This window comes from Rhizophagus irregularis, chromosome 20 (assembly GCF_026210795.1).
Source record: "Rhizophagus irregularis chromosome 20, complete sequence".
Classification (NCBI taxonomy): Eukaryota; Fungi; Glomeromycota; class Glomeromycetes; order Glomerales; family Glomeraceae; genus Rhizophagus; species Rhizophagus irregularis.
This window is the reverse complement of record NC_089448.1, coordinates 1,159,387-1,174,974: the sequence shown is the minus strand read 5'-3', so window position 1 is coordinate 1,174,974 and position 15,588 is coordinate 1,159,387. Positions and strand designations below refer to the sequence as shown.

Below are 15,588 nucleotides of genomic sequence, written 5' to 3'. Positions count from 1 at the left end.
AGCTCACTTAGTTCACTTGATGATCGGAATGTCGATTATTTTGACGGTAATTTTAGTCCGCCCATATCAATATGTGTTAATTGTTTGAATGAAAGGCTCGCAAGAGTATTTTTGCCACGTTTTTCTATATTGCGTCATGCTAAAATTTACAATTCAAGAGCAAAGCCATTTTAATTAATAATGTGAGAATGCGAGATTTTGATATCAATAATTATTTTGAACCGCAAACATCGTAAAATTGTTGTTTTGTTAACGAGGCGAAGTAAAAGCGACGTTTTATTTATAGCATCAAAATCGGAACACTTTGAATTAATAATGTGGAAATATATGAATTTTTTTTTGAAAAAAAATCGTGTGTATAGTTGTATGGTATCAAATTTGTAAAGATGATTATGTTTTAATTTTAAATTACATCACTTCTTAGCCACAATGTTTAGTCACATCATCTTGTGATTTGTTAAACATAACATATATCGATCTTATGAGATCACCATTTGACACGCGTTTAACTTCTGTTCTGTCGTTATATTAAAAATAAAAAATTTGATGCGTTTAATCCATATAGTGTACATTATACTACAAGGAATCGATGCGAAGTCATAAGTCCGATTCTATGGATTATATACTATACGTATGACCCGATGTTCATCACAACATCTTAATATTTCTATCAAAAAATACAACAATATATACAACGAAGAATAAAACACCCCTATTCCTTTTAATACGACTCTAGTTGGATATTTAGATGATACAAGTTGGTTCGCTTCGTCTTTAGAAGCCTTGAAACGAAATTTTCAAACTGTGAATGATCTCTACAAATTTGCTAACATTAAAATTAACCACGATAAATACTCATAACGTTAAATCACAATGCAACACCACCATAACACTTAACGTCGACAACAACAAAAGCATTTCAATTTTTCAGTTATTGTCTGATGGAGATTTAATATTATCATTTAATAAAAACCTTATCTAGGAGATGAATAAAGTAATATTAACTCTTTTTTCTTCAAAATTCTAGAAAATAATAATGAAATTTTACAAGTAAAAAAAAAAATAAATTTAGGAAAAAAATATGAATTCGTTTCAACAATATTTCTGAATTCTGATATTCAAGTTCGTGTTAAAATAGATAGACGAGTTTATTGTCATCTGAAATCTCAAAAAAAAAATTCTTTATATTGTATACTATACTTAGAATCTCGTATGCTACTATATTATTAAATGAAATTTTTAAAAATTTTTCGTTATTCTCAATTTTTATATTCAATATTTTTAGTAATGTCTGAAGCAGTGTTCGGAAAATGACTTAAATGATAAAGATTCATCATCTGTCTTTTTCAATCATTTAAATCATATTAAACAATATTGTGTATTCCAAAATTTTATTAATTTATCCCGTTTATTTTAAAATAAAGGAAAGTTATATTACCGTATATTATATATGTGTATAATAATAGCAAAAAAAATTGCATCACGCGATTTAATATTTTTAATAGGATCGATATATGTTTGACAAATCACGTGATAATGTGATTGTCCGAGCCATTTCCACTGTGAATGAAAACAGATGGTAAAGATAATAGTATGATGCCAATTATGCTAAAACATAATCCATTATGTAAAAATGTGGCATATTTACAATCATACACACGATATTTAGAAATCATCTATTTCCACATTATTAATTCAAAGTGGCACCGTTCGTTCCGATTGTGGCGCAATGGGCGCAATGTAAAAAATCGTGGCAAAAATACTCTTGTACAAATATAAAAAATGTAATCATGAAATATTTGTTATTATAGAAAAAATTTTCTTAATATAAACCACCTTGAGACAATAAAAATTTCTTCAAACAAAATTAAACAAACAACGAATTAATAGTTATACATATCACGAAAAAAATATATTATCTGAATCATGCAATTAAAACACTTATTGTTGATTTTTGTCTTTACTATCGAATCTACTTATTGTGGCGCAGTTTCGTTTAATTTGACCGTAAATTATTATTTGTTCATAATAGTTAATTTGGCCAAATTCATAATTCCGCCCGCGAATCACGTGACGGAACACAAACTTCCTAAAAGGAAATTTTATCTCCCAATAAAATTCAAGTTGCTATCGCACAAGGTTGTACAAATTTCCAAAAAAGGAAATTTGTTCGTCGATCACTGTATTTTGTAATCACGTGATATGTGTTTAAACACACCTATTATAATAGTATAAAAAAAAATCGGTATTTGCGAAACGATTAATCGCGATTAATCGATTTTAGAATCGATTCTAATAATGGGAATCGATTCCAATCCCTACGCAGAACCAGAAGCGTGGGGAAAATATAAACGTGACGCGGAACCAGAAGCGTGTTCCAGCTGGTTTGTAAATTTTTCTGAATGCATCAATTACTCTCACATTAGTTTTCTCAAACAAAAATCTATATTCATAGTTAATAAAAAAATTTCTCATTAAAATTAGATTTTTAAAAATGAACTTTATTAAATAAAGATTTTAGATTGGGCCATTAAAAAATTAAATACCTTAAATGGAATATTAAAAATTCTACAAACGGAATTGTGCATTTTTCCGTATCTTAAAACGTATCTAGACGTATCTAAACGTATATAAAACATATCTTTCAGTATAAAAAACGTATCTACTTTTTTTACAGGACATTCTACTACTTACGGAATCGCCGAACAATTTATATAACTAACAAACCTTTTACCCAATAACGATAACTTCCTCATATCTCTCTTTCATTGATTCAACCACATTACTTGTAACTCCATCTGAAATTATTTCTCATTTTTTTACCATCAATCGAATTTTCCAAAATTTGTAGTTCTTTTTTTTATGTCCTAACAAGTTCTATAAGTTTTATTGAAGTCGTTCTCAAGCATTAAAAATAAAATAATAATGTTTTATCCAAGTTCCATGAATCTGTTACATGAAATACATTACTCGGCCATCTGAGACTATAAATCCCGTCAATATCCCCCCTTACCCCCCTTACCGAAAAAAACATGGAATAGAAATAAGGATTAACTTATTTTTTTTTTACAGAAAGAAAGAGAATGAACTGCGTGTAGATTATATTTCACGATGTTATATATAAAAACAAAAAGAAAAGTTATAGGATAGAAACAATATATATTTGTTTGTTTGTTTATTTATTTTTTTTACCTACCTGTTTCACTGCTATTTTAATATACATATTATAGAAATTTCCCAACCGTGCGAATATTTTTTTTCCGCAATCTTGATTATATAATTACTTTACCAATGAGATGTCGCTTTGACAATCTTTAGCAAAACAATATGAAGGAATAATATCACATCATTTCAATTGTGTATGCAAAAAAATCTTTTCTATCAAATAACCATTTTGGCTAATTTTAGAATACTTTTATTATAAAACAATGGAACATAATTTGTTACACGATCATAATAAGCATTTGACGAGGAAAATATATTTCTTTATTATAATAATAGAAACATTTTAAGCGATATTAATAAGGTTGATACCTTTTTTTTAATATTCTTACCTTTATACGATTAATTATTATTTTGATTACTAAAACAAAGCCTCCACTTAATTATTGCATTCGCTTAAATAAGAAGGATGAACTGTGTGAAATAGAAAACAAGATTATTAAATTATCTGATAACCAAAGAAAATATCGAGATTTTGTAATTAATCATTATCTTTATTTACCTGAAGATTTAAATATTTTTAAACGACAAATATCTTTAAAAATATATATATTTGGTTTTATATTTTTAAGATCATAGTCATTCTCTTTAAATATTGCTGTGGTAATTGATAATTGTATGCAATTGATTAGTGTTCCAAAAGGGCCCGGGTTATTGACCCGACTCTATTTAGGGGTCGGTTGAGGTCTGACCCGTAACTCGACCCGACCCGTCGAGTTGGGTTATACCTTTACTTTGACCCGGCGACCCGAATCTTTTTACTAAAAATTTCAATTTTCTTTTATATTAAATACAACTTGACGAGTCGAACCCGAGTTATCCGAGTCAGACTATAATCAGGTCAAGTCGAATCCGAGTCGTTACTTTTACACTCGGGTCAAGTTCGAATACACCTCAAAACCCGACCCGACTCGACCCCTTCGGAACACTATTGAATTGATGAATGTTCAACGAGCGCTGTGAACGAACCTAATTGCTTAATGAGTTATGGGAAAATAAAGTTTGATTGATTGAATATTCGATAAGCCACTTCACGTGATCGTAATGAACTTAAACAGCAAATAATATTCTGGAGATAAGTCATACGATATTAACGACAATGATCGGCGTTCATTACGTAAGGATTTCGTTTTGGTGGGCAATACGTTACACAAACTTACAAATTACAATCTTATAAAATTAGCCAAAGTGACCGAACCATCCTAGTGAAATTCAGAATGGTACTTCCAACACCACTACAAGATAATGAGGCTTCTTACTTTATGATATTTTCATTCTTTTTATCTTATTGTTTTTTATTGGTTCGATAAATACAAGCGTAATGTACAATACGGTATATATTAGTTTAATCATTTCTTTTAACGGTTAATATTTACATAAACGTCTAAAAAAAAAACAAAAAAATATACTAATATGGGTCTAGATCTTTAAATGAAACATTTTGCATCTGTATTTGCCCACATCAGTCGCAAATAAATTAAATTTAAATCATTATCACGAGTAAAATATCCTCTGCTATTAACAATATTCATTTTGTAGTTATTTTATTTAATGACGAAAATGTTTTGTATATCCAAATATAGAGGCGATGAAAGTAAAAAGTTTATTAATGAAAAAGGTTAATATTTTTCGTGACTCCGAAATTTGCTGCTTTTATCTTGCTTATAATAATTCGACTTTCTTTGAGCATAAATTTTTTTTTTTGTGTAATAAAAATAAAGAACGCAAACAATACAAATAAAATCCTTCAATTAATACAGTATATCATTTATATACTGAGTCCTTTATTAGTTTAGTTAACGAAATAAAAATGCAATAGCTAATACTATTGGGTCGTTGAATACAGAGGTCTGTCGCTATTCTATCCCGGATTATATACTGTACATACATCTGCAAAGATGATGTGAATTACGTATTTCGTGTATTCGTAAATTCTATAAAGAACTTTTATAGTTAAAAAAAAATAAATAAATAATAATTAAGTTTTAATTAAATAATTTCTAATTAAATTCCGAACATATGAAATTAGGTACAGTTATATTACTTTGAATGAAATTATTTTTTTTAAACGAATGAAATTATCAGATATGCTGATCTTTGCTCAATTCGGTTAAATTTAAAATGCAAAAAACAATGAGCCCGTTGATGAATATAATTACTGATTCAACAAAATTTTGTTGATATTAAATCATATATAGTGAATTAAGTTCCATTAAGCTGCGTTCATAATAGTGCTAAACGTAGCACTATTATAATTTATAAACGCATTTTTACTTTTTTAATTATCTCGGCGTAAATTTAACTATTATTAGCTAAACTATAGATACTTATAATTATAAACCTTATATTAAGCAATTAGATTTTAGATTTTTTACACGCTCTCTTCTCGACGAATATTCATTTAAAACATTTTGTATATCCAAATATAGAGGCGATGAAAGAGTTTTAGTAAGGTTAATATTTTTCGGGACGCCAAATTTTCTTGCTTGTAATAATGAGACTTGCTTTGAGCATGATTTCTTTTTTATGCAATAAGAATAGAGAACGCAAACAATACTAATGAATAAAACCATTTAATTGTTTTTTATTGTTACGCTCGTTAATATCCGACATATTGAGTACGTACATATGATGAAATTATTAATACAATTACATAATAAAGTTAGCGAGTTCTTTATAGTTCAATTAATAAGAAAATGCATTCTATCACAGATTATCTGCCAAAATGATCATGTGAATTACGTACTTTGTGCATTCGTAAATGTTATAAAGACTTTTGTAAATAAATAATAATAATAATTTTTTATGCAGATCTGACATGATTAATTTATTGTAACTTTTGATCAACCCAATTCGTAAGGATTGTGACATGGTAAACTATTTCTTTTTACTATTATTATCGTAATTCTAAACCTAAAAAAAATTCATAATTTTCGTAATTTTACTTTTAGGATAAATAATCGGACAAAATCGGACGATTATTAAATGCTTGGCACTTTTACAATTTCAAAACAATATAGTAATCACGAGATCGTAAATATTTCTAAAAATTTTCATGTCTGATATAGTAGTTTATGTCTCTTCTTTATCATTTTTAAGAGACATTTATTTCATACTATATTCGTATGTAATGATTATTTACAAGATCAGGGATCTTTTTTTTGGAAATCACTATATTTTATCTTTTCAAACAACAATAAATTTTTGTTACATGCAAATAATGTGTTTATGATACAAATAAATTTTTATTGGATAATTTTATAACGCCCAAAAGTGCAAATACTGTAATATCTTTTCGCAGTAAATAAAAAAAAAAATTACAATACAAAAAGGAATTTCATATGCTAACTATTCCTGCATTTTTTTAGACTTGTTATTTGGTTCATTTTATTTTACTAAAAAAGAGGCTGTACTGAATAATATTTATTATAGAAAGCTAATCATGTTTGGTGGCAAAAATATGCACGAGGAATTTTCTTTCGAAGAATTTTTTTTTTTATTTGAGGAGAAAGTCTAGGCATATTTATTACAGTGTTACACAAGTATCAATATAAATATGACCAAATAAATTTTTCTTTCGTTCTTTCATTCTTTTCAACATTCACGTCAACCCTTATCATCATATTCATTATTTAATTATTTAAGATGACGTTAAAGAGCCCTAGGAATTTAAATTACGTTACTTCTATTAATTTCAATCGTATTGTTCATAAACGACGAAGACGTAGAATCGTTAATAGAAAATATAGAAATGCGTTTATTATTAATACATTAAGTCGATTACCTTTGCAAATCACAAATGATCCATTCGCGGTTCAGTTGTTTTTTGGGTCTCCTTTCCGTTAAACATCGTTTTTACTGGTGAGCATGATTAATTATTTTTATAGTATATTATGGATATTATGACCAATGTAACAAAAATAAATACAAATAATTTTAAGCAAGTTACTTATTTTTAAGTTTTTTTCATAATAAACCAGTAGTTTTTTCGCTTTAAACTATCTTCAGCAATAAATAATTGGAAATCACTGAATAAATTGAATATTGCACGTACTCCTGCTGGTTTAAAGTCGCGAAATTAACATTAGGATTTATTTCATTATTATATGTCATAGTACTAGATTGTTAATAAAGCCCTTTGATTTCAATATTGAATGACATACAATTTTAACGGCAAATATTATCTTATTATTTTAATTTAATAAATTTAATAAGTAGTTTTAAATTGTTTATTTTTGTTATAATATCATTGTTTTTTTTTACGGTAAAAAGGCTTCAAATTGAAGCCGCACGTTGTTTATTAAATGTTATTAAATTCTATATACTAATTATAAAATAAAAAGTGATACATGATGAATTTAAAGTAAATCACACTGTCCAAGACTAATCTACAGACCAACCTCGTGTCGAGGCTTGCTACAAGTCGCTCTCTATTGAAGAGGACAAAAAGCACCAAATAGGCCGTATTGATCACCCTATAAAAAAAATAAAGCGTTTACGTTGTTACCGAATATATCGGCAAATAAGAGTCGTATAGCTAGAGGTATCAAATCGTATAATCACACAATTACCAACGGGATTCTTACTCAATACTACCTATTCTGGTATTCCGGTATTGTTCGTTAAGAATCGGCAAGGTAAACAACTACAAAATACGATTAATAATAGCACACGACGATCATAAGATGAATCTTATAATAAGGCCACATTTTCGGTTCACTTCACCCGGCCGGGTCACTTTTTCAAATTTCAATAAAAAAAAGTTTATATATAAAAAATTTATCATGTGATCAGAACGTAATTTTATTGGCGGGTAAGTTTATCACGCGGCTGAGAACTTCTAGAGCGAAAATAAATTCCTCCCTTTTAAAAGTCAACCAATCAAATGTCACGATTTTATATATAAACTTTTTTTACTAATAAACAATAAACCCCGGGTCCCCGGGTCGATTTTAAATTTCAATGTTACGTGAACCGAAAAATTGAATTTGTGTGGCCTAATATATAACAAGTTAAAGTTAACCGAAGTATAACGATTTTATTGAATAAACGTAGGGTTATGAATTTACAACAAAACGATAAAAAGTGATAGAGGTATATTTCTTAGGGTAATATAACTTAATATGACTCAATATAACTTCGTATATCTTAATATGACCTATTCTATCGATGAGTTGGCAGAAGGCATATTTATATCTATTTCTCCATCTCTTTTTCTGACATCAAGACGAAATCTAATTTATTGATATCCTATTGATATCTGATTATTAATGTTTCATCGTAATATATCAATGTAATTACAATAGTGATAATTCTTATTGTAAGCCACTTTTTAATAGAACACAAATGACCTAATTATCCTACAATGTCTCTTAATAAAATCGTATACATATAAACAATACAAATACTGAAAATAAATAATATAAAATGATATAAACAATAATAAAAATAACTATACTAATACTACATATGTAATTATGATCAAATATAATAATATCATACGCGGTTGTATATCGACGTATATCGGCATACAACATTAGAAATCGACATGTACACAAACATACGTAAATCGTTCATGCAACATCGGAAATCATGTGCGCAATATTTCGCGTACGACGTATCTAACGTAAAATGATATACGGATTGATCAACGTATTATAATTCGGGCCTGCATTATATGAATTTGATTTACAGATTTGCCCGAATTAAAATATAGCTCATTTGATCCCGTGGGGTTTATTCCAGAAATTTATTTTAATTCTATATATATATAATATATATATATCAAATTGGGACTAGCTTATTTAAGTGGGATGTTGGCTTAAACAAATGCAAAAGACATATGACGCGATATATTTAATAATCTTTAGTTTGCAGGGTGTATCTAATATTACTTAAAACGAAAAAAAGTGACGTATTTTATTAGTTAACTGATACTTGTACGTACATATTTACTTAATGAATTGGTTTAATTACAAGCCTTGTTAAACTTATAATTGCATACTGTTGTGTTTGTTAACTTAACTTCGTCATTTATCATACATAATCATATGAAATATATTACTTATAGTTAATAAGTAGTTATAAAATTATTCTTTTTTATAAATATGCATAATTAAAAACATACTTATTAATAAACTTAAATATTTTAAACTTAAACAAAAAAAAATGATTTTATTTCCATTAAAATCCAAGACATCCATCCGTGATTATAATTGGTTTTCTGAATCTCTCGATTAAAAATTCGAAATAATGATAATAAATTATGGTTCGTTCGACTCCACAGACTCTCGATTAAGTTCATATCGTCTCTTCCATTCAATTTTTTCATCTTCAGATAAATTTTGCCACATTTCAGATACTCGTTTACTGTAATTTGACATCTTCATCTTGTATGGCCTTTCTTTCATCATTTCTTGACGAAATAGAAGAAAACAGTTCGCAGATCTTTTCTTTCTTTTAGTTGTTGATTTCTTTGGAGAAAGAAAGGAATGATGGACCACGTATAGATTATTGATCATGGTTTTTTTAGCAAAGAATATTATAATAATCAATTTAAAGAACAAATGTGAAAAGTAGACTTTAATTATTTGTTTTTTATTTTATTAATCTGAAGCCCAGGAAGCATTCATTTATATAACTTTCTTGCGGAGTATGATTATTATATGCCGTCGAATTCTCGTACGTGATTCTAAATGTAACTTTATAAGAAAGGGAATTTCCATCACTTTCATTACATACGATTATAATTGCTGAATATAATTTTTTTTTCTTTCATATTAAGAGAAAACAACGAATTTCCCCATCGCTCAAGGTACTAACATACAATACACCATATTGGTTTAATTATGTTTTTTTTTCCTATTAAATCCTTTCATTTAATTACAGAAGTAATATATATGTAACCAAATATAGCGATAATGAAAGGAAAGAATTTTAGTGAAAAAAAAAGTTCATGCTCAAAAGAAAAATGTTGCATTATTATAAGCCGGATAAAAACAGATAATTTTGGCGTCACGGAATATTCTTACCTTTTTTTTCATGCAATAAAAATAAAGAACGCAAACAATACAAATAATATCATCAATTGTCACAATATGTCGAATATTAACGAGCGTAACAATAAGAGTACGTTACATATGATGAAATTATTGATACAATTACATAATAAAGTTAGCGATTTATAGTTCAATTAATAATAAAGTTAGCGATTTATAGTTCAATTAATAATAAAGTTAGCGATTTATAGTTCAATTAATAATAAAGTTAGCGATTTATGGTTCAATTAATAAAGAAAATGCAACCAATGTCACCGGGCTTATTCTATCCCGGATTATATACTGTACATCTGCAAAGATAATGTGAATTACGTATTTCGTGTATTATTCGTAAATTCTATAAAGACTTTTATAGTTAAAAAAAATAAATAAATAAATAATAATTAAGTTTTAATTAAATAATTTCTAATTAAATTCCGAACATATGAAATTAGATACAGTATATTACTTTGAATGAAATTATTTTTTTTAAACGAATGAAATTATTTATGCAGATATGCAGAATTTTGCTCATTTTTGGTTAAATTTAAAATGCAAAAAACAATGAGGTCCGTTGATCAAAATATTTGCTTAAATAATTAGATAATAATTACTGATTCAACGAAGTTTTGTTGACATTAAAAGTTCTCTTTATTTAAAAAATGAGAATAAGGATTATTAACCAGAGCAAAAAAATTATATAGATAGCTATATTTTTTAATCATATAAAGTGAAATTAAGTTCCATTAAGTTGCGTTCATAATAGTACTAAACGTAGCACTATTATAATTTATAAACGCATTTTTACTTTTTTAATTATTTCGGCGTAAATTTAACTATTATTAGCCAAACTATATATACTTATAATTATAAACCTTATATTAAGCAATTAAATTTTGGATTTTTCACACGCTTTCGTCCCGATGAATATTCATTTAAAACGAAACAATCGTAAAACTTGCACTTGTTTGCTTCTTACAATTATTCAATTACCACAAAAATATTCAAGAGAGAATGAATATTTCATACGATTGTTATAAATACAAATTACATATATTATTCTTTAAAAAAGATGTCGTTTAAAAATATTTAGTCTTCTTCGTTTTTATAATCAGGTAAATAAAGTTAATAATTAAATTTTGCTAAATCCGATATTTTCTTTGGCTATCTAAACAGTTTAATAATTGCATTCGCTTATATATGAAGGAAGGAAGCTCATGACTTATGAAATACTGTAAGTTAACTTAATTGAGAGTTTTGGTTTAATAATCAAAAATTATGATTAATCCATGTAAAAAAGTAAGAATATTAAAAAAAAGGTATAAGGATAGTTCTCTTCCTATTATACTGTATTCACCTTGGGTTGTGTAACAGCTCTTTTTCACATTGTTTACATTAAAGACCATAAAAACGGTAAAATGATTGTTCATTAGGCTAAGAAGAATAATAAAATGATTAACACATTATTCATTTATCATATTGTTTTTATTGAGGATTGTCAAGTCAGTATCAATAATAAAGAACGTCGTGCAGTATTTCGCACGGATATTTCTTGGAAATTTCTATAATTCGTAAGTCAAATGAAATTAATACAAAAAAAATTTTCGAAATTCGAATAAATAAATTTATTGTGAGGTGTAAAAAAATCTAAGATCGTCATTAAAATCAAAGAATATATTATACTCGATGAAACGAATAAATAACATTAAAGCAGGTAGGTTAAAGTTTCGTAAAAAAAATTAAATTAAATAAAATTTTATATTTGTTATTTAATTTGCTTTCTTTTCACAATTTATTTTTATAGAAAGAAAGGGATGTTTTTTGGGGATATTGACGAAATTTATAGTTGTTAATGGTACTGTAAATTGCTTGAACGGTTTTCGTCCCAAAAGTATATATTTTCCAAGTATTTCCTTCTATTTCTCCAGGGAATAATGAATCATCACAAAGGATGAAGGTAGTAGTATTATTAACAGAAGTTCATTGTTCCGGTTAAGTACAATAAATTGTAAGTATGTCATTAATTTTTACTGTGATTATATCATTTTTTTTTTTCTTTGATTTCCTATTTTATGATGCAATAGTAATAAGGCTAATTACATAAAGTAAACTAACTAATCTATCTAACATTGTAAATACACGGTTGTCTTATCGGTTACGGAATGATTTCCCGACATTTATTTTCCCGACATAATCTTTTCCCAACAGCAATTTTCGACAAGACAAATTTCTGAATCTCGAAAAGAACTTTTCCCGACATGATATTGCCTCGACATGACAATTTCTCGAAATCAAATTACGAAAATGATTTATAAAAATACTTGATTTTACTGCGAAAAAATAAAAATAAAAATGATTTTTTTTATATAATAAATAAATTAATTTCATGAAATTTATTATAAATTATTTACAGTTTAGGAATATCGTCAAGTTTATTAATTTGAAATATTATAATGAAATTAACATTAACGAAATCTTAATTTATATTTATATAAATGACAAAACTAATTAAAATTTAAATATTTGCGATTTATGGTGTAGTTAGCCGAAAAATAATTAACCGCAGCAACGTGATCCGGACCCAGATCGTCGTGGAATTCCATGGGATTTTCTGCGATTTATCGCCGTTTTCGACCCCCTAATTGTGTAACTAATTTGATTTCCCGATTTCCTCGATTTTTTTTCAATTACTTCTAATAAAAGTTTTTTGTTAAATTTATTTCTTGCATATTTCCCATGATTTTATAAACTTTTATGACAAACTATACACTTGCAAGGTTATAAGTATGATATTTACCAGGTAAGAGTTGGTTTTCAAGTTATGAAGTTTTTACAGATTTCCTTCGATTTTCTTTTTCTTTTTATGCAAAAAGTTGTCTTAAAAGTTATACTTTCGAACAAAAATATTACTTTTTAATTAATTATATAAAGTTAAATAAATGCTAATTAAGTATTTTTTCGTTTATATTTTAATAGGTTTAAGTTTTATTGAATAAACTATATATTTCACATAATTTATGTTTTAATTAGTATTATAATTATTTAAATGGTTATAACTATGTATAGCCATGTCAGATTAAGATAATTTTAAAGTATTAGGATAAGCTTTGTTTGTTCTTTCAGAATATTAACAATTATTTAAATTGAATCATAGGAAACATAGTTATTAAATTTTAAAATTATACTTTATTTCTTTTTTTTTTCGTTCGAAATTAATCACGTGATACATCTAATTTTATTGGCCATCAATATTTCTCACTAGTCTACTTCAGAATTGATTGATTGATCGATCAATGGACCAACAGTTTTGCTGGTACACGTCTGATCGGGTTACACCAACCAATAAAACATGTGATCAAAATCAATTATGAAGTAGACTACGCGTCGTAACAATAATTTTATTGACTTTTAATGTTCCTATGCGATAAACTGGGTCCGGATGATCGACAATCAGGAATTCGGCTCCGTTTTTCGGCTAACGATAATGTGTTATTTTATTGTTAGATACTATATACTCAACCCAAAGTTACATTTTTAATAATTTGATTTTCCATGTCGGGATAATAGCTTTTCGGGGAAATGTCCACTCAGGTTGTCGGAAACTGTTGTCGGGAAAAGGTTATGTGGGAATCGGTCCGACAACGGCCTTATCTCGTCCGTCCAGGATAAACATCAATCGCATCGTGAACTTTCCTCAGTAAATTACAAATTATTTTATCACTACAATACAATAAATGCAATAAATATTTACATTTAACCAATTCGTCTCATTAATTCCATTTTTAACAAACGGCGATCAAATAAATTAATCACATGCAGTGGCTTATCGAAGATTCCTTAAAATGATCAATTGATAGAAGAGTAGTCATCCCGCCCCGCTTCTAAAAATAGATTTTACTAATCAAACACGTCCCAACAAGTCCCAACCCGTGACCGTGGAAACAACACAGTGATGACTAAGGGTGTGACAAATGGGATTTTAGTCCTCAGATAATTATGGATTATGGAAACGTGAAGGGTGTGATATTGGTGACAAATAAAATCTATTTTTAGAAGCGGGGCGGGATGACTGATCTTAATAGAAAAACGCCAAGTGGAAAAAGTGGAAATTTCTTAAATGATCAATTGATAGAAAACGCCCAATATATTTAGTATAACAAAATTGAGTTCTCAGTAATATTTTTTTTCAATATAAAAAAAAATTATTATTATGTAAGAAATATGTATATAAAAAGTTTTAGAAAATTTCTAAGTTTACACGGGGTGTTTGTACACAGGTCATATAAATATAATTTTTAATAGACTAATTTTTTGTTTTTTAATTTGAAATTGAATGCTACCGACATTATACTCTTTTACTTTTTATTCTTATTATATTACAGATAAATATATGTATTTTCACCTGCTCTGCAAGTTTACTTAAGGCATTAAAGGAGGTTTTGAATGCCGTTTTTAATCTACTATGTTTAAACATCCCGTGTACAAATAGAAATTGCCAAAGTTTTAAATAAATATATTGGCTTTAACTTTTTATTCAAGTTATCATAAAAATCCATTGCTTAAAATTTATGTCACAATGACATCACTATCTGATCAAATTGAAGGAGATGCTTGAGAACGATGTTATTCAAATGGAACTTGTTAAGATACATGAAAAAAGAAACAAAAAATTTAGAAAATTCAATTGATGGTAAAAAGAATGAGAAATAATTTCGAATGGAGCTACAAGTAATGTGGTTAAATCAATGAAAGAAGATGTGAGGAAATTATCGTTATTTTGGACAAAAGAATTATTGGTTATATAAACTGTCCGGCGTCGATTAGAAATTACCTCTTACTATGAGCACATGTGATTTCTTTTTTAATCGAATGGTAAACAGTAGTTTATTATGCAAAAGTGCGGACTCGTATTAAATTAAATAACATGGTATGTGTGACTGATTATTTGCTCATTTTTATATATCGTAAATTTTACCTCCATACATTTTATATCAATTATTTATCATTTTTTTTTTACTATCATAGCATCTGAAAAAAGAATTGAGCAAACTTCAAACCACGCCATTCACTATCGAAAAAGAAATAAAAGAGCCGAGGAATTCTATGAGAGCGTGTATCAACCAAACAGAACGAGCTAAGTGGATTTAAGGAGAATTAAATACGAAAAACAGAGAGGATATTTACTTGTGTGGGATGTTATGTTTCATTTGAATTAAATGTACGGTGTATGTTTAATAAACTGGTATCTTTCATGTGGAAACAGAAAATTTAATGATGGAAGATCTCAAAGATTACGAAGATCAGTTCGAATAACCTTGAAAAGTACAAT

General features: G+C 27.4%; 2 protein-coding genes across 2 annotated transcripts; one reads left to right on the top strand and one right to left on the bottom strand.

Annotated features, from left to right (window-relative positions):
- Positions 1 to 9,120: 9,120 nt before the first annotated feature.
- On the bottom strand, positions 9,121 to 9,825 carry OCT59_012888 (uncharacterized protein). The gene has a single exon (XM_025316417.2). The coding sequence runs from the start codon at positions 9,741 to 9,743 to the stop codon at positions 9,486 to 9,488; it is 258 nt and encodes an 85-aa protein (XP_025180564.1). The 5' UTR covers positions 9,744 to 9,825; the 3' UTR covers positions 9,121 to 9,485.
- Positions 9,826 to 11,476: 1,651 nt separating this feature from the next.
- Positions 11,477 to 12,664, top strand: OCT59_012887 (uncharacterized protein; the record flags this gene model as incomplete). The annotated part of the gene is made up of 5 exons (XM_066140436.1): positions 11,477 to 11,493; positions 11,753 to 11,830; positions 11,912 to 11,973; positions 12,064 to 12,267; positions 12,468 to 12,664. 4 exons carry the CDS (start codon positions 11,477 to 11,479, stop codon positions 12,192 to 12,194), a joined length of 288 nt encoding a protein of 95 aa, XP_066001319.1. The 3' UTR covers positions 12,195 to 12,267; positions 12,468 to 12,664.
- Between the last annotated feature and the right edge of the window lie 2,924 nt (positions 12,665 to 15,588).